Source organism: Urocampus carinirostris, chromosome 12 (assembly GCF_059441175.1).
Source record: "Urocampus carinirostris isolate Australia breed hairy pipefish chromosome 12, RoL_Ucar_1.0, whole genome shotgun sequence".
NCBI lineage: Eukaryota > Metazoa > Chordata > Actinopteri > Syngnathiformes > Syngnathidae > Urocampus > Urocampus carinirostris.
The window spans coordinates 15,161,558-15,182,175 of NC_142360.1; the positions used below are offsets into that span (position 1 = coordinate 15,161,558).

At 41.2% G+C, this 20,618-nt stretch overlaps 2 protein-coding genes across 2 annotated transcripts in view; one reads left to right on the forward strand and one right to left on the reverse strand.

Moving 5' to 3' along the window:
* The window catches only part of LOC148355042 (insulin-like growth factor-binding protein 3), a 47,578-nt gene extending 37,671 nt beyond the window's left edge, over positions 1-9,907 (forward strand). The window contains exon 5 of the transcript XR_015852305.1: positions 9,878-9,907. The gene's annotated coding sequence lies outside the window, so the exon portion shown is untranslated. The remainder of the gene's footprint in view (positions 1-9,877) is intronic.
* Positions 1,372-5,070, reverse strand: igfbp1a (insulin-like growth factor binding protein 1a). Its single transcript, XM_088350433.1, has 4 exons — positions 4,499-5,070; positions 4,219-4,388; positions 3,868-3,996; positions 1,372-2,475 (listed from the first exon to the last, which is right to left on the reverse strand). The coding sequence occupies exons 1-4, from the start codon at positions 4,872-4,874 to the stop codon at positions 2,365-2,367; spliced, it is 786 nt and encodes a 261-aa protein (XP_088206559.1). The 5' UTR covers positions 4,875-5,070; the 3' UTR covers positions 1,372-2,364.
* Positions 9,908-20,618: the final 10,711 nt, after the last annotated feature.

The window sequence follows — 20,618 nt, forward strand, 5'->3', positions numbered from 1 at the left end:
TATTTTAAAGCTCTGCCTTTTGAAGGCTAAGAAGCCTGTTGGCTGGTGATCTTTTAACTTCATAGGTGTGCGGTGAGGTTATTGTCTGGATACGCACAGTCACATTTTCAAAAAAAATAACCTACATCTTATTCATCATTATTGGGGAAGCAAGACAGCACGGTAGCAAAGACAAAACATGTCTGACTGTCTTCACGGTTCGCGGTTTACGGAAGAGCACCCCCAGGCTGTTCTTGCCCAAGACACATGACAAGAAGTAATGCCTCTACCTCAACCTATAAATGACGTCTAGGTGCTAACCCAATGGCATTAGTGCATCAATATATAGATAGTCCTCCATTATAAAAAATGCCATGCACTAAGAAAAGAAATGGATGGCTTGACATGCTGTTAGCTTGCTACTACTATTACTAATGATCCTGTTTGGGGCTAAGTCACACTCTCGCCCTATGTACTGAGGCAAGAGAATTGTTTGCCTTACTGTGAATTTGCAGATGCTTGACACAGCAATATATTACATACTGCTCCTATTTGAAGGAAGGATCAACAGACAGCGTTAAGAAAAAAAATCTGTGCAATGCGGACGGAATTTCTGGAAGACTTTACTTCTTTTGGGCTTGCTAATACTATTACATGTTTTATTTTTTAAGGCCTCGGGTATGTGCCGAATCAGAATCTTCCGTGTCACTATTGCCCTCTAACATGAGGCAAGAGAATTGCATGCCTCATTCAGGATCGTGATTGTGTTAATAACATTCCTAATTTAATGAAATTCAGCAAGTTTAAAAAAGAAATTCAAAAATTGTAAAGTTAAACGAGATAGAACTTTAACATTAAACCAATATAACCATTGGATATATTTGTTATTTAATATTTCCACGTTGAAAGGTGAGGCACAGCCTCCATTGACTACACGTAACTACTTCGTTCTTGATCTCTGAAAAGATGTGATTTTGAACTAACCCCGGCAGTTATTCCGAGCTTGTTTTCATTCATTTGGTTTCACCCGAAACTCATTGGTGTCCAGATTTCCTTGCTTTTTTTTTCCTGACCACCACGCGTACACTTTAAATTCCGTGAATAAAAAAAATCTGCTGCTGTTTCCAATGAATGCAATCAGGCACCCCTCAGTCTCGGAATGTGTCAATAAGGATAAAGGAATGTTTTAATTTGTAAAGAATAAAAATAAATCTGCTGGTGCCAGTCGGGCTGGCAGCAGGCTGAAGAGGTTGAAATAAATTCCTGCGCATGACCAGGGCAAACAGAGCAGGTCAAAAGGTAGCGCACCCAGCTGAATGTCCTCAGCTAATGCTCTAAAGTTAGATGAAGACCTCCGATGCCCCATGAAACACAAACACCGCGATGAACACCTGGGGTTAAGTAATGTTTTTATTAAATATATCAGCTTTTTTTCTTACATGACATCTGAATTACAAAAGTGATCGAGCAGTTAGTCTCTTTGGAATCGATAGAAACAATACTCTCCAACAGCAGCATGTAGATGGGAAGGGAGGCGCCACTTGTCGACTTTGTGACGGTCAAACCGTGGGTCTCCTTCCGTGCGGTCGCGTGTTCGCAATCCAAGAGAGGAGCCGCATTCAAGGGGCTCCTCGACGCACGACCGTTGAGAGAGGACATAAATACTGGAGGTAGGTCAATGTGGAAATACCCGTCTGAGCGGAGGCGCGCCCGCTGCGCTAACACTGGCCTGTCCTACGATGTCTTAGGCCGGAAAACATTTCCGTGTTGATGCTTCAAAGCGGACATTTTTGCAGTCACTCGCCTCGGGTCATGAATGTTTAAATGGCAGCAAAAGATCCAGTTAAAAAAAACATTTGAAATAAAAAAATAAAAAACAACAACAGTAATCATTGACATTTGGACACTCAGTGCTTTCATTCTCGCTTGGTTTGTCACAAACCGCAAACCTGCAGACCACTTTGACGCTGCGACCAGCTCAACTCATTAATGGAGTTAGTCAGGGCCAAGATAAATATATACACATTTAACACTCGTTTAAAAATAGAACAACAGTAACACAAAAAAATGTCATAAATACCAATAATAATAATTACATACAACAGCACAAATTCAACCCATTTTAAATAAATAGAGTGAAAAGTAAAAGTATCAATATTAAATCTCCATTCAGGACAACAAAAATAGATTCTGTTCCTCTTTTCTTTGGGACAGAAGTTCGTTTGGGAGGAGGGCAGTGAGGACGACGGCAGTCCCCTAATAACAGTGTACCTGATTAAATAAAACAAAACAAAAACACCACCAAGGACCAGGCCAATAAATAAACAGCTATCAAAATGGAGCATCAGTGGCTTGCTTGTTTTTCTTTGGGAGGTGGGCCATCTTCTACGAGCAATCAGAATCTGGAGACACGTCACCTGAGCCCAAAATCTTTTTGCCGTTCCAGGAGTTCACGCACCAGCATCGGCCCCGCTGGCCATCCAGAGATGATTCACACTAGACAACGACAAAAGGATTTTTTAAACTTTGGATTTTAGATCACTTTATTGTACATGAAACATCTACTAAAGGTGTCAAACTCAAGATCCCGGCTCGAGTTTTTGACAGAGGGAAGACGTTTTGGCATTGGTTGGACTTAACTAATCAAAAAAACCACCGGGCTTATAAAGCATAGGAAGAAACCATGAACTATTAATCACGGAGTTGGATTTGGGGAGTACAGATACCAGAATCTACCTGAACACTTGAATCTACTTGATTACCATGTTTTAACACAAGATACCCGTGATAGCCATTTAGCTTTAAATTAGAATACAATTTATCATCACCTCATTGACAGCTATGATCAACGTTTTTACTGGGCAGGTGGTGAAAAACTTAAATCCAGCCACTAAGTATTTATTTTGGGGTTGTGGGGGACACACCTTAAGTATTTGTTATTTTTACTGCAGTGATCAAACATTCTTGCAAAAATCCACATTTAGGAAAATCTCTTGTCGAGATTGGAACTCTCATACGTGCTGAGCTTTTCACACTAGAAAGCAATAGATGTTGTCGTGCACTCTAATTTTACGCTCCAAACACAACCCGTTTGTAGAACATTAAAAAGAAAAAACATGTATTTGTTTAAAATCGATAAGTGCAAAATTTTACTGAAACAGAAGTCCAATGTGATCGGTGGAGCAGTTTATTCATGGAGAAAGACTCAGTCTCACTTCAAGATATAGCAACCGTCGACTGAAGATTAAAAAATAAAAGGTAACTGTTTTTTTTATGGGGAATATCGGTAGTCTAACGCGTAAAGCGATAGTGTTGGTGAGTAAACTTTGACTTTTGCCCTTGTGGACCACAGAAAAAAATGTGGCAGGCAGGGTCTGGCCTTGTGTTTGACACCTGTCTGCTAGTACTTCAAGTACCTCACTCATTTAAAGAAAATAAATCAATGAAAACATAAAGTAGTGACTCAGTCTATATGTTTCATTAAAGGAGCTGTATGGAATTTGGAACCATTTCCTGGCTTGTGTCATCATTGCAGCCTCAGTCAGCTCGATCATAAAATATTTCATTTTGAATTCTACTAGAAGCAGGTCTTTTCTTACTTTCACCAATTTCATGCTACCCTGACAAATGGGACTATCCAGCACTCCCTCCCAGGCCCATTCCTCGGACCTAATGTGTTACGCCGCAAACAGTTCTGATAAAAGTAAGATAATTGCAGATAATAGCAGAGAGGCGGAGTGAAGAAAAAACATCTGGGCTCTTTGAACTCAGTTGGACATTGTTAACACATATTTAATAGAAAATAAATTTAAGTTTCAACTTTTTGAGGACACCTTGAAAGACGCACCCCATTTTAAAAATAAAGTCAAGGGATGTTATGGTACCAACCTGCTTAGGTTTGTAAAGGCCGTGCTTGTCACAGTTAGGGAGGTAGAATCTGGTCAACCGGTCTCCAAGTTTCTGTTGGGATTTGGCGATCTTCTCTAAGGCCCTTTGCAGTTCAATATGACACGGTCCCTGTGACAAGAGATGAGCCGTTTTAAAACAAAAAGATAAACACAACTGCAAATAAAGCCAACCGACTGCGGCCACTTCATGAACAGTACACGGGCTCTCCCTGGCGGTTTCTGACACACACTACCATCCCCCGCGTCAAACTTTTCGCAATGTCATTTAATATTCCTCGTTAAAGCTTAATTTGAAGGTCCAATTTGAGGATGATTTAAAGACGGGGATTACCTGCTCGATCAGCTTCTTGCGGATAGCGACGAGCTTGGCTTTCATGCTCTCTTGTGCGTCGGTGGCCGCCCTTGGGTCGTAGGGCTTACTCTGGCCGGGGAGGTAGGAACTGGAGCCGGGGTCCGAGACCACCGCGACGTTTTCCGTTTCAGCCTCTAACTCCCCCTGATCTGGAGGAATAAGACGGAGTCAAAAGGTAGAAGATGGGGTTAGATTATATCTGGAACCAAAACCGTCGGATTCTGCAGTTGCCGGCAACCTGGGAGATCGAGGGGCCTACCTTGCGCTTGAGGCTCCACGGTCGGTCTGGGCTCTGAGCTGTCCGTGCACACACCCCGTCCCCGGGTGAGGGAGTGCAGCGGTCTGAGGTCCCCGGGTCTCGGTGCACACCTGAGCCCAGAGCCGCACGGTGCCGTGTAAATGCCGCACGCCTCTTCAGCTTGAAGGGCGCAAGCCGAACAGCATCCGCAGCCGGGCTCGCGCAGCACCTCGGCGCACCCGGGCTCCACCGGTGCACACTGGCTCAGCCTCTCCGGGGTGCATGGCAGGCATCGGATGGGCTCCAGCGGGGAGCCCAGTAGAAGAGTGGCCGGGGCCAGCACGGACCACAACGCCGCTACCGCGACGTGTCGGACGGGGAATCCAGCCACAAGCATCTTGGCGCTTCGAATGCCGCAGGACGGTGTGAATGTTGCAAAGTGACGCCGCTTTTCCCACGCTATAGATTTGGCTCTGGCCCAGTTGATCGAGTGTTGCCTTCTATTTGGGGTGGAATGTAGAAATGTGCGTTGCGCGCACGCAGCCCTCCCTATTTATAGCCGGCTGGCGTTTGACGCATCGGGGTTATGAATGATTTGAGAAAAGAAGGTGTACTGATAGCCTGTGCTCTGATTGGCCCAGAGTCGCCTGGCCTGCGCGCCTCATTTGAATACAACAATCGCGTCAATATTGATTTTGGAACAGCCCGTACTTGCACGGATCGTGCACTTGTGCAGTGACGACACGGGGGTTTGAAGTTGTGAGCAAAGAGAATCTCACCCTAATACTTACGTCAAACTGGCCCCAAGGACAACCAACATATTTGGGCACTCACCGCGTGGTAGTGTAGAAAGTGCTGTGTGTTGGGCCACAAACCATCAAAAAAATGCAGATTTACAGTATAGGTTGGGTGCGTCGTTTGAGGTGTCCTTAAAAAGCTGAAAGTAAAATATTTTCTATATTGAATTATCTGTTAAGACTGCCCAACTAAGTTCAAAGGAACCTTATGCTGTATTTTCCACTGCACCGATCGGATTTTACCTTACTTTTATCAGAGCTGTTCAGGGCAGAACACATTAGGTTTGAGGAATGAGGGCTGAGGGAAATGCTGTTGATTGATATCTTGCTTGGCCTTGTTTTTTTCCAAATGATTTATTGTTGCCAATGTAGCATGAAAATGGTAGAAGTGAGAAACGGCCTGCTTCTATAAGAGTCCAAACGGCAACACAAACCCCCCAACAGATTAAAAAAATATATTCCAGCTTTACATACTTGCACGCATCATAAATGAGCTGACAGAGGCTGTGATTGTGACTTTAAGCCAGGAGATGGTGGCAGAGAGTAAAACTGTTACAAATTCAATACATATACTTTAATAACCACTACATTTGTTTGTACATTTTTCCACAAAAGCTAGATTTTTGTTTTATTATTTATTATTTTACTTTATCCATTGTTAGTAGAACATCAGAGTGTTACACGACTGCATGAACTGGAATCTATTTATTTGAACTTATAAAATAAAAAAAAATGTTGATACTATGTTATTAACAGTTTTTTTTCTATTAAGAATGGGGTTAAACAGACTCAATACCAATAACATAAAAAAGTGGTGAGCTATCGTAAAAAAATGCACGGGAAACCTCAACTCTCCTTAGGGGGCACCCTGTTGGCTCTTTAGTAAACTATGTCTCAAATGCTGGTAAATTTACTGTGTACTTTTTTGGGATGGGGATTTAATTTATTTGTGGTGCCAAATATATTTGAATTTTACTAACTTTTGCCCACAATGACAAATTCAATTTACTTGACTTTTCAAGATTTATTTCTACTTTGCCCAAAACCTTTGCCTTTGTCTCACATGCAGATTTATTGTGGGTTTAATCGGTTTGAGTGGTGACGTGGATCTCTGAGTCGGATGAATGAGACTCCTTTGTTTGGAGATCCCAACCCCCACATGCCCCCTCATTCATTTTGTGCTCCACAAACTTTTTAAAGGTCCAATTCGAGAAACTTCACGAGCGGATTGGTGCAGTTGCGCACGTCTGCACTTGGGTGCGTGGGGGTCTCTCAAAGAGAACACCGGCTCCATTTCGAGAGCATCCGTGCAAGGAGGCTCTCATGGAGTCCAAAATAGTCGCGCAAAAGCTCAATGCCGAATCGGGACTGGCGCAAGACGGAAATCCGGCCGCTAATTTTGCACCGTGCGAGGCGAGGTTGCACTTTTGGACGCACAACAAGTCAAGTGCACCCGAAAATGACCACTTTCCACTTTTAGGAATAGAAACCAACTTGGAGTTGGGCCGGGCTGACCTGACGTGGCCGGACACACATATACGCAAGCCCGCATGTCCTTCACCACGCACGCACCCTCCGTGGGAAGGAGCTTTATTCCTCATTTCCACTGCTTCTTTGCGTTTCTTTTTTTCAGTGGACTCGATTGTGCATTTTTCCCCCTGGTTATTTCACTAATGAGATTTTTTTTTTCCACGCGTGATTTCTGATGCAACAAGCGTCCTCGCGTGATTGGCCCACGCAACTGCTTTATAGGATTGCATCATCTGTCAACTGCTCACGTGAGCTCACGTTTGGTTCTCCATAGAGGTGGCAGAGCTGTTGATATGATAAAAAATACATTCAGCAATGTCTCGTCCACGCAGGAGGTCAAATTCCCAAAAGAACCCATGATAGGTGAAATCCGTGGATAAACCTTTGCCGTTTTTTAATTATTATACAATTAAATACGAAAAAAAGTAAACACTAAAACCTAAAAGCAATCCCCCTTTTTCAAGCTCAAGCATCTATTTGTCAAATAGAAGCACTGTATACATTTTAAGTAAACCGCTCTATAAATAAATTTCTGTATATAAATTGCCGCTAGCCACTTCATTTAGAAAGAAAGGAAGAAAGAAAGAACGAATGAATGAATGAATGAATGAAAAATATAAAGAAAGAAAGAAAGAAAAAATAAAAGAAAGAAAGAAAGCAAAAAAGGAAGAAAAAATGAATGAATGAAAAATATAAAGAAAGAAAGAGGAAGGAAAGAGAGAAAGACAAAAGAAAGAAATGGTAAATGGTCTGCATTTATATAGCGCTTTTCAAGTCAATGAAGACCTCCCAAAGCGCTTTACAATGTACTTCACTCTTACTCATTCACACACACAATCACACACCAATAGCGACCAGGAAGCAAGCAAGCAAGAAAGAAAGAATGATTGCATGAATGAATGAATGAATAGTAGAAAGAAAGAAAGACAGACAGACCATAGTATAACAAAATAGGAGGACTTCTCTCTGTGAAAAGCAAGACAATTTAAGTATAATTAATTAGGAAAATAAAAACGTATAAAAAAATATCAATCAAATTGAATATGTTCTATGGCTGCCATCCAATATTTTAATGCGTACGCTTTTCCAATCCATTGAGGGGTGTCCAATGAATTTATTAAGGAATCATTTCCTGACAATGTGGTAACATTTGCACTCGTTACAGTAACAATTTTACTGATAGTGAGAAAGCCTCATGACTCATGGCAACATTACATCATATCTATTATATCCCAGAAAGCCTTTTCAGGTTCCGGTCTGACAGGAGAAGTGGATCCCATAAACACACAAAAAGGTTCTTAGAAAATTAGGTTTTTACAGAAATTGATCGGATAAAGGACGGTTCACAGAAAAACACATAGTCAGAGTAATCAAAGCTCATACTCACGTATAGGATTACATTCAGCTCAAAGTAGTTCCTTAAAACCAACAAAGGGGTCAAAATGTTAACAAAAAAATACTATTTCCATCTTCACAACAGAATAGACATCTGTCAACTGAAAAAGCATATTGCATTTATAGTGTACAGACGCGCCCCTATAACGACCATTCGACTTCCGCGAAACAGTGAATCTGAACATTTTTTTCGGGATGTCGAAAAATATTCGGACATTGCTGTAAGTTAGATTTTGTATTGTGTGCACCTTCTTCCAAGTAGAGGAAATTACTTTAGTGCTTCTTCCCGCCGACTGGCGCTGTGAGAGGTCACCCAGCATCCACCCTGAAGATGAACTCCAACTTCTACTTCCTGGTTCGTGTGTAATCAAAGAGTTTTGACCTTTTTATTGTTTAAGATCTAGTGCATCCATTCAACATGGCTGGTGTAAAGTGTAAAGAAGAGGCGAGCCGTTTCTTTTGAAATTAAAGTGGAATTAGAAAGCTTGATGCGGTTGAGAAAATGGTCGGAACGTTTTTTTCGGCCACTTTTTACCTTGGAGGAGGAAGTCGCCTAACTCTTGAAGCGCATCTCCCAAAAGTAAGTTTAACTTCACTTTATTTATTTTTATAGAGCATACTATTTTTTGAAATGTTTATTTTTTAGTACAAAACAATACAGGTTACTTATACAAGCTTGAAACATACTTATACAAACCTTAAACATACAAAATATAGCACTAAACCAACTTACGAACAAATTCCACTTATGATCGTCCAGAACTCATTTGTAACCGGGGCAGCGTCTGTATACTCCTTTGCCACTCATTATATATATTTTTTTAATTCACTGTAACATTAGTTTCTTGCATTTTGAGGCACCTATTTTTGTAATACTTGCGGCACGGTGGGTGAGTGCTTTGCGCGTCGGCAGCTCAGTTCTGAGGTCATGGGATCGAATCCTCCTATGTGGAGTCTGCATGTTCTCCCCGTGCTTGCGTGGATTTCCTCCAACATTCCAAAAACATGCATGTCGGGTTAATTGGCCGGTTCAAACTGTCCCTAGGTGTGAATGAGCGAGTGAGTGGTCTGTCTCTGTGTGCCCTGCGACTGGCTGGCAACCAGTTCAGGGTCCCCTCTGCCCACTGCCCGAAGATATCTGGGATGGGCTCCAGCACCCACGTGACCCTACTGAGGACAAGCGGTGCAGATAATGGATGGATAGATGATTATTTTTAATACTTGTAAAGCAATGATGATTGTTTTAGAGCATGGGGGTCCTTAAGCACAGTTGTGGTGCCCACGGGCCTTTTCTAAATATTGCTCACCAGTTCTGATTCATTGTGATTTTCTAGTAAAATGATTTTTGTAGTAGTTGAGTCTGTTTAACACTGCTTGGAATAATTACCCCGGTAATACCTTAGTACCAACATAGTAATAACATGATGAGTTTTTTTTTTTTTAGAAATGCATATCAAACTATGTGCCCTTTAAGTTAACTAGTAATAAATAAGTCGCTCTCAGCTTGAAAAAGGTTAGAGAGCCCTGTTTTTGAGCATTAATGTTGTAAAAACTGAAATGTGTCACTGCATATATAGCCATAATAATACCAGTATGGTGAGTTGACGCTAGTTCAGGTTATATCTAGGTTGCCAAATTAAAAATTTGATTATTGTTCTAATTTCCTCGTTGCTTCCAGCGCCTGTTTGCCTGACTGACCTCTTCCTCGAACGTCCACCCTGCTGGATTTCCAGGTCACAGCTCTCCCGGGGTGCGACCTGGAGCTCATCCCATCGCTTCCATCCTTTCCCTTCCACGTTTGCAAGATTCCCCTGATGATTATTGTTTCTAGTCCTAAGCAAGTCTCCAGCCTCTTCCGTTTGGGTTTTCGGCATTAGTGACTCTTCCAAATTATCCTCACAAAACCTGTTATTAATTTTTCTTAAGCACCTCACAATCCTTCCTGCTTCCTGCGTTTTGGTCCACCGCAACACTTTCACTTCAGTGCTTTTTTTTTTTGCATTTGTGATACCTCCAACATCTATATAATGCTTCCAATAAACACAAGGGTAAAATAATATTTAATTCCAAGAACACTAGACTTATGCATAAACGTTGCATGAACTTTGCAAGAATCTTTTGTCATGATCATAAAATGTAAGTCATTTGGGGGTGTTAGGAATTAAATATTAAAATGTATTGTTTACCAAATTTTTCTAATTAGTTATCTGACCCCATTAACCAAACACAACCTACATTGACCTAACAATGTGCGCTCATTTCTTGATAGAAAAGATGAACAAGAGACTGGCATTTCCACACGGGGCAGATTTAATTTCTCAAACAATTTAACTAAGTTAACTCCATTGAATATGGCTGAATTAGCCGAGTTAGTGTTGTTCGAGTCTCTGTCAAGCCTCCCCTGAAGTCCTAAGCCTTTCTTCTCTCGGCCCACGTCTTTCCGCAAGCTGGTGTGCCGGTTCCTCCCATGGGCGTGCCAGGGAAGCCTTACGTGGGCTGCACCACCTCAGAGACGAGTGTCCTGATGTCTGTGGTTCCTCAAAACAATGGAGAGCATTTATCAAAACAATGCCTGCCGTCCTCCGTCATCAGGGCCCCTCCGCATCTGGATGCGCCGATTATCTTATCAGCCTGTCGTTCCGTTCCTGCCATTCCTGTAAACAATATTTCCTACCAGACCAGGGTGCCCTGTATTTTCACTGCTCATTGAACTTAAACCTACTCCCTGAAAATCTTCATTGCACTCAATAAATGTAACTTGTATTCAGTCGTATAAAATCATTTATAGTCAAATGTATAAAATCCTTCAGGGGGCTGCACACACGCTCTCAATTTCTGAATAGAGGAAGCAACAAAATCAAGTGAGTGCTCCTTGATGGTTGGACAAAGATCTAAACAAAGCTATGTAGTTGTGATTTATCATACTAAACAATTCCCAGAGGTCTGATACCTACTGATCAGCAGCACCAAAGCTTTTTTAAAATGTATATATTATAAACCTATTTTTGTTCTGGCAGTCAGGAAAAATGCGTCTAATAGCGTATTAGTATGTTATGGCACGGAACGGGTTAACAGTAGCTTGGGCCAATTAAGTAATACATTATGTAAGTAATCACCAAGGGCCCTTTATCAGAGGATTATGTTTTGTGGTTGAGTGTGCCTTATTTTAGTTCATATTCGTACAACTTCATAGTAACTTTATAATAACATAGTAACAACATAGTCAAGTATCATTTGTATAGCCCTTAATCACATAATGTCTGAAAATACTGTAATGACAGTTGTTATTTTAGAAATGAACATATACCTGGTAGCTTCTCATATTCATCACAAACTAAGAAGTTGCTCTATTTTTTTTTGTTTTTTGTTTTGATTTTCAATGTCCTGACCCCTGTTTGAGTTTAAATTTTGTATTGGAAACAAAACTGACTTGATCACTCATTTTTTTGGCGTCAGTTTTGTTTTGAAAATTATGACATGATTAGAGAAGATGACAGGTTGCGTTTGCCAAAGTTGTTCCCCTGTTTGCATCGCCTGGAGTTGTGCGCCCTACTTGAGTTATGTGTTCCGTTTGCAACAGCGAGTCCTCAGATGAACCGGGATTTTAGAATGAGGTCCCCGCTCCTTGTGTCCCCCCACCCGAATGCTTTTTATTATTTTTTTACGAGACTGTGTGTGTGTGTATGTATGTGTGTGTGTGTGTGTGTGTGTGTGTGTGTGTGTGTGTGTGTGTGTGTGTGCGTGTGTGTGTGTGTGTGAAAGTTTATGTGCTGCCGGGAGCTGGAACATAAATTAGATGATGCATGCGTACATGCGCTACTTCCTCACCGCAAACTTCTACAAGTTTGTGCTTGACTCAACGTTTTTAAAGACAGTTATGCCTTATAGGAGATTATGTTTTTTTCATAAAGAAAAATCCCTAGAGAATGAAAAATTCAACCAGGCTTAAGTGAATAATTTTATTTTTTTTTGTTCGATGAATCTACTTTTTCTGGAACAGGGCTCAACATGAGGCACAAAGCCAAGCCTGTCTAGTCAGCATACCCTGCAGGCTTTGTGTAGAGTCACCAATACTTGTGTTTGCGATGATTTTCATGTGTCACTCGCTTATCAACGCCAAGTTGATGAGCCATAACCGCAATCATCGCATTCGTCCATTTCCTTTTCTTTCATTTTCTCACAGGCACAGTTGAACACACATACAATACGCGATTCCATGGCGGGTGATTCAGACCTTGCTCTTTCAGTGCGTCAAAAGGGGGCTTTTGATGTCGTAAAAAGGGTTGATTGAATTAATGCCAAGTAAGAATGTACAACACACCCCACCAGTAACTAACACATAGGACACGTGCAGTGGCGAACCTCGGTTTTGAAACCAATGCCTTGAGCTTCAGTTTGAATTTCAGTATAACACAAGAGAGAGTACACCACTCACTTTTCTGCAGAGATTTCATTGGAATTTTTAATATAACAACATTGAAGAAACATTGCTTCGAAACAAATGTGTGTGTAAAGCGTATCTAGCAGAGTAAGATTATGTTTGCCCTTAAAAAAACTCAAAGTATACCCATTACCAACTAAACACCTGGCAACAAAAGTGAGTACACGCCAAAAGCACTCCACCCTATATGTCCAAACAAAGCAGTGCTTTGGATTTTCTTCCAAAATACGATGTGACTTGTTACTCTTACTAGGTCTCTGGTATAATTAGGGAGCAGGTGACGTACACTGCATCATACTGGTCACTGAAACTCCCAATATGGCACACAGTGGCAAGGAACTCTCTGGGGACCTTTAAACAAAAATGGTGGCACTACAAAAGGCTCCCCAAGGATACAAGATGATTGCCAACACCCTGAAGTTGAGCTGCAGTACAGTGGCCAAGATCCTCCAGTGTTTAAAAAGATAAAACGGATTGCACTCACAACAGGGCTTGTGTTGGATGTCCAAAGAAGCTGACTAAATATGCACAGCCTCACATCCAAATGCTATCTAAGAGAAATAAGGGCAGGGGTGCTGTCAGTATTGCAGCAGAGATTGAAGAAATAGGGCGTCAGCCTGAAAGCACACAAAACACATGTTTCATGTTAGGGTGCACTCACTTTTGTCCCAAAAAGTTTTGTTATCGATGGCTATGCTTTGAATTTTTTTTAGGGTTAAATTCCATTTACACTGCTATAATAGCTTTACACGGATTTCCTCTCATTGTGTCAAAGTGATGTTTTTTCAGCATTGTTCTATGAAACACTATAGTGAAATCTCTGCAGAAATGTGAGGGGTGTACTGTATTTATTTTTGTGACATACTGTAGTGATGTTTTTCGCGAACGAACGAGCTCTCTGGAAATGAAATTTCCTATTCTATTGTGAGGATTCTAGTGGAGAGGTGATTTTGGCAGCCCTTAGCCCCGCCGCGCTCCTGATTCTCTGAGTCCGATGGCGTCGTGCATCACTGCTGAGCGCGATCCGCTCGGGAAACCAGAAGGGCAGACTGTGCGAGAGGGGGAGGGGGTTAATGTAAAGGGCCCCGCACTGCAAGGACGCTCGGCATGTAAAGCTCGCCTTTTGTTACAAAAACTATGTTAAACAAGACTTTCCAAACAGAAACAAAGAAGAACAATGACAGGTGCATAATAAAAAAAGTCAGGTATAGAGAAGCTTGGCCTAACCTCAATGTATTGACCCAGCCTGAAATTCGATCCGTGTGGGGTTAGGACTTAAGATCTTACCTCTAGGCTGAAAGTGGCAGATAAAACCTATTCCCGCTTGCGCAAGTCTTGCTCACTTTGTAGCTGTCTCAGCTTTCACTTGTATATCAAGATAATATATTTCCTTGCACAGCTTGTACCATCTCTTAAAGTTTAACACCTGCTGGTGTGATGGCTTTGATTGATTACTGCCTCCTTACCAACCAGGTTTGTGAAACGGGTGACGTTTCTCAACACCAGCTAGCTGGCATTTCAACGCCAACCCAGAATCTGATTGGTTAAACCAAGAACTTTTTTGAAGACTGATGCTGCAAGACATGGCATTCATGATTTTTTGTAACTGGCTGAAATAGTGCAGCCAGAGCAGAAGTAATGAAAGGAAGTTGACAGACCAGTTGGAATTTTAACGGTGTTTTATTCACCACTTGGAGGCGCAACGTAATACAAAATGTCCCTTTAAGCAAAATATTTAGCTACTAAATAGCACCTTTCTGACCATTTTTCTTTTGTGTTTCACTGAAAGTAATAAACAATTGTGTCAAATTAGCAAATTTGAAGTTTTGTCCAAAATCTATATACTCTATGACAAAATGCTGTTTTTAGATCAAAATTTTCTTCGACTTGAGTAAGAATGAATGCAAAGACACTAGCTTTAGCAATTAGTGGAGTGAAGGTATTTGACAATTTTGCAAAACAACTTTAAGAATGAATTTATTTTCGCCATGTAAACCTAGGACAAAAGGCTAATCGGTTGAAAAACGATGGATGGAAGGATGCAGGTAGATTTGCCCAACAATCACTGTATTCATTTATTGAACCATTTATCCTCACTTGGACAGCAGGGTTTGCTGGTGCCCATCTCTGCCAACCTAGGGCAGTTGGCAGGGAACACCTTGGACTGATTGCCAGCCATTTACAGGGCATACACAGACACACAACCACTCACACATGCCTTCATACGAACAGCCAATTTGGAGTCACAAATCAACCTGCCATGGATGTTTTTTATGTGTGGTAGGGGAACTGGAGTGCCCAGAGAAAAAAACCTTCTGACATGGGTCGAACATGCAAACTCCACACAGATAGGTCAGTGGCTGGAACCAAACCCATAACCCATGAACAGGGTTCGGTAGGGTTACTTTAACTGGATTACTTTCAATTACTTTTGGATTACTCCAATACCAAATATGCTATTAAAAGACAAAAGAAACTAAATATGAATAAAATTATGACTCACAACACGTGGTAAGCTTTCTCTCCTGGCTTTGATCTCTTTGATCTCCGGGAAAACTAACATAAAATGCAATAGAAAAAAAATGAAAATAAATCCAAACAGCTTGCCAACATCATTTTTGCAGTTCCATGTATTCCGTTAAGACTAACCCAAGCCTGCACGAAATTTAGTAATTGTATTCATATTTAGTTTCTTTTGTCTTTTATTAGCATATTTGATATTGGAGTAATCCAAAAGTAATTAAAAGTAATCCAGTTAAAGTAACCCTACCCAACCCTGCCCATGAACTCTGAGGCGGACATGCTACCCATCAATCCACAGTGCCGTTACTTTTTCGAACAATATTGTGAACATACTTTGACATTAAAATGTCTGTGCCCCACTAAAATCCTGAAATGGTGTTGCTTTTCAATGTATTTCTGGTTTTGAGAGTGGAATGTCTTTCTCAGTAAAAATGCAAAATCAACAAATTCAAAAGTGCTTTTTTTGGGGGGCTTTTTTTCACATCTTGAGTAGCCTACCAGACTGTTTGTCAAAGATGGTAGTCGCGTCTGAATCAATTTCCCTTTTTCTTGGGTGGACAGACACACAAACAGACAAAAAACTAAAACATTCAGATTAAAATATTTATAACAAATAACATTTACAGTGGGCAGCACGGCGGCACAGTGGTTAGCGGGTGTGCGGCACAGTTCTAAGGTCTTGGGAATCTCCTGTGTGGGTTCAAATCCAGCTACCGGATTACTGTGCAGAGTTTGTATGTTCTCCCCGTGCTGGCGTGGGTTTCCTCCGGGCACTCCGGGTTCCTCCCACATTCCAAAGACATGCATTTCAGGTGGATTGGACGGTCCAAATTGTCCCTAGGTGTGAATGAGCGAGCGAATTGTCTGTCCCTGTGTGCCCTGCGATTGGCTGGCAACCAGTTCAGGGTGTCCCCTGCCCACTGCCCGATGATTGCTGGGATAGGCTCCAGCAACCCCGCGACCCTACTGAGGATAAGCGGTGCAGCTAATGAGAGATGAGACATATACAGTAATCCCTCAGTCATTGCGGTTAATGGGGACTAAAACCCCCCTCGAAGAAACTTCACACCGGCATAAAAGCCCCCAAGTGACAAACTTACATTGAGATGACGCCCTTTAGATACTGAGAATATACGACTGTTAGCAAAATAACAACAATTGATATACAAATCATATTTGATTCTAATCAGTCCCTTCAGTTACAGATAAAAAATATTACTAGAATACCTTTAAGAAGATTTGTCCTGTGGTGTCAAAATCATATACCTTTAGCCTTGATTAGTGTAACGTACTCTATTGCTCTCTGGTCTCCTGATGTCTTGCTCCAAAAATTTGCAGCTGGTTCAAAATGGGGCAGGACAAGAAAGTTTTTTTCATATCACTCCAATTTCAGCTAACTTGTACGGTTTATGATGTGACTTGAAGGTTCTGTTATGGACTTGCCCACCCTCTTATCTCTATGATTACATTTCCCTCTATGTTTCTGCTCGGTGCCTCTGCTCGGAAAATGATGTACCTACTTAGATCCCAAATGAAAACATCATCATCACCCTCGGTGATAATCCATTGTTTTTGCATTGTCAAACGTACCAATGTGTCATCCAATATGTCAATATGCGTGTGCGTCATTCACCCATTAAACATCCCTCAATCGATTTCACCTCATGATTACGCGAAACCTCCAGAGTCTGTTTTCCTATCATTTATGGCTCACAAGATATATCTAATCTGATAATCCATGTCTTAAAATGGAAAAGTTCATAAACTGACGTCTGAAGCAAATGCAATGAAATGAGGTCCGGTTCAAAACACATTTCTGGCCACTTTCATATTCACTATGTTCACATAAAAATGGATTAAATGAAATAAAAAATAATGTATTTTTAACACCCTGTGACTGGCTGGCAACCAGTTCAGGGTGTCCCCCGCCCCCTGCCCGAAGATACCTGGGATTGGCTCCAGCAACCCGCGACCCTACTGAGGATAAGCGGTCCAGATAATGGATGGATGGTATTTATAATGCACCTTTCAGGCAATAAATCGACACTCAAAGTGCTGTATAAAAGCATTCAGTGTACAAAAATCCCCTCTCCGTTCCTCACCCTAATACTAGAACCACCTCAGACACAGACACACCCAATGGTTGAAATAAAATAAAAAACTAAATAAATAGTAACAAAAATACAATGTGATTATGGTGAAGCACGGGCTAACCATGTGAGAAAGGGGACCTGAGGAAGGCCTATCCATACTATTTTACAGGCTTGAGGCGTCGATGCTGTCATGCAATTTCTGGACAAATTTCAACATATAAGCTATTGTTTTCTTTTATTGATGTTAACTATGTTTTATGCACTGTTACCAAATGCTAAATCTTTTGCACCCTGGTCATCCTTTAAGGGGGATTACCACTTGTGAGGCCCCTTTTCAAGGTTTATTATTTCCTAATGCTGAGGTTTTGAGTTTTCCCTTGCCCGTATGTTTGTTTAAGATCAGGGGATGGTGTAAATTTAACCCTGTGCAGTCCTTTGAGACCTCTTGTAATTAAGGGCTATAAAAATAAATGTGACTTGACTTGACACTGAAAGATGTCAGGAACCGGACCGGGAAGCAGGAAGTCGGAACTCATTTGCATAGCCGATCTTTCACTTTAATTGAGAAACAAAAGTTGTCCAACACACAAACGGACCAAGGACAAAACAAATCAGGTTCAAAGGTAATCAAAATTACAAACTCTTACTCAGAACAAACAGGCATGAACAGGTTTTCTTCAAGGTCAAGCAATGGTCTAGCAACGAGCAGTCCCAAAAGGAGCGTTTAAGTACTCCACAAACAATCAGATCAATGCGTCTCGGCCGGTGTCAAGGAACGGGGCTAGCTGGATGCCATGAGAACCGTGCAGGACATGACAGAACTCCCCCTTCAAGAGACAGCTCCTGAGGTCTCAAAAGGCAACAAATACCTTGCCCCCCAGAATGGGTCGACTCATTTGCATAGCTGATCTTTCACTTTAATTGAGAAACAAAAGTTGTCCAACACACAAACAGACCAAGGACAAAACAAAACAGGTTTAAAGGTAATTAAAATTACAAACTAGGCATTACTCAGAACTAACAGGCATGAACAGGTTTTCCTCAAGGTTAAGTAATGGTCTGGCAACGGGCAGTCCCTAAAGGAGCGTTTAAGTACTCCACAAACAATCAGTTCAATGCGTCTCAGCCGGTGTCAAGGGGCGGGGCTAGCTGGATGCCATGACAACCGTGCAGGACATGACAGTAAGAGATGGAAGCAGATGGCCTCAGGATTTTCAGCTATTGAACCACAACCTACCGTGTGACCCTGACACCTCCAAATGAAAAAGTGGGTTTTGAGCCTCCTCTTAAAAATATCAAGGATCCCCTATGTCTTCCAACAGACTGTTCCTTAGCTGAGGACCGAAGGGGCTGAATGCTGCTTTAACATAAGTTTTTAGTCCTCGCCCCAGGAACAGACAACTAACCGCTGCCATATTCAGTTGGATAATTGCTACAGGATGGGTTAATGCAGGGGTGGGCAAACTACAGCCCATGGGCCCAATGCGTGCCATAAGTGTTTTTAATCTGACCTTCCAAATGTTAAAAATGTAATGAGAATATGTATAAACTAACAAAAATAAGTTGTTTTTGAGCTACTCTTGTCCCCAGTGCCCCCAACATTCAAACAGCTTGCTAATTTATTTTTTACTTTAAAATGCGTGATAAATGAAAATATCATGCATTTCATTTTTCAAATTATTTATCAAAATAAATGGAAAAAAAATTAAGCTAGTTATATTTTATTTTGTTTTATATAACTTTCTGCTCTAAAAAGAAACATAATCTTCTACTTTAGTTTTGAAAATGTTTGGTTAAATAGTCATATAGACAAAAAATATAATACAAAATGTAATTCATGTATGCATATTGTTGCTGCCATTCAAATTTTGTTTTGAAAAATGTTAGTTGTTTTTTGCAGGAATGGGATGTATACAAAAAAAGACAAAAAAATGAGATACGTCCGTTTGAAATAGCAGCGATGGATAAAACCAAATTATTGTTCTCCCAGATTAGAGACTGTATCAGTAGATATAAACAGTGAAATTAATATGTATATGCTCCTGGCTGGGCCCTTATGTCATTTTCTTTTAACCCAAATCAAATGTTGGCTCACCCCTGGGTTAATGTGTTGTGTGTGTGTGTGTTTATGAAGCATCTATATGTTTGTGAATGTGTGATTGCACACCTTGGTGTGGGAAACCCAGGAAACGAGCGCTCCCATGTGCCAGCATCCATTGTGTGCAGCTTCCTTAACGCTGTCCTCCCGCGAGCGACTTGATGTTTAGCTGCAGTGTTTCCTCCCTCTCTCATTGTGCCGCTAATGAGAAGCGGGAGGAAGTCTGTGCACTTGGCAAAATCAACTGTTCTCGTCAATGGCTCAGGAAAGTGGCACTTGGATTTTGCAACTCCTGTATAATGCTGTAAATGCTACAAGAAATAAAGCAAAAATCCCTCCCACTGTTTTGCCAATTGATCTCTTGAGTTGAATTGACCATTAAAGACTACTGCATTGAGTGTATGAACACATTTTGCACACATTCGTACATAAAAATAAACCCGCTCCAAACACTTGTTATTCTCTTTTAAGTTTTTATTACATGCTTATTATGAAGTGCTATGTCTAGTGCCACTGTATACAAGGTTCACTATGTTGTTATCAACAACTATCAAGACAATTCTAAATCTAAAGACAATAATCCTGTGATTTTTAAGCCCTTACACAACTACGGTAGGCGATACATGACATTGTCTCTTTTGGTTGAGACAACCCTGTTTTGAAACATACAGAATTATTTCCAAGATAAGCATTATATAGTTTTTTGTATGTCCTGTATTAAATTTGATCATGGGCATTGAACGACTCCATTCATCCAACCATTTTCTGCACCGCTTATCCTCAGTAGGGCCGGGAGTGCTGGAGCCCATCCCAGCCATCTTCAGGCAGTGGGTACGGGGCACCCTGAACTGGTTGCCAGCCAGTCGCAGAGCACACAGAGACAGACAACTCACTAGCTCATTCACGCCTAAGGAGAACTTGGAACGGCCAATTAACCTGACATGCATGTTTTTGGAATGTGGGAGGAAACCGGAGTGCCTGGCGAAAAAAAACCCGCAAGCACGGGGTGAACATGGAAACTCCACATAGGAAGGTTCAATCTCTTGACCTAAGAACTGTGCCGCACACACGCTAACCACCTGCTCATTGCTCGACTCAGAATGAATATTTCCCCATTCTGATTTGTACTTTTTGTGCATTTTTAGATAGATATAATATATGATGCATCAAAGAAAGTATGTTTATGATATTTACATTAATGTTAACTTCAAACACAGTGAAACTAATCATATGCAGATTACTTTATAAAAACGCATTTTGATGG

Bases quoted from the DNA above. Each gene is read 5' to 3' on its own strand.
- igfbp1a (XM_088350433.1), bottom strand. From the start codon at position 4,874: ATGCTTGTGGCTGGATTCCCCGTCCGACACGTCGCGGTAGCGGCGTTG. The intron at 4,389-4,498 runs GTAGGCCCCTCG...TTATTCCTCCAG, and splicing joins CGTGGAGCCTCAAGCGCAAG to ATCAGGGGGAGTTAGAGGCT. The intron at 3,997-4,218 runs GTAATCCCCGTC...CTCTTGTCACAG, and splicing joins GCAAGAAGCTGATCGAGCAG to GGACCGTGTCATATTGAACT.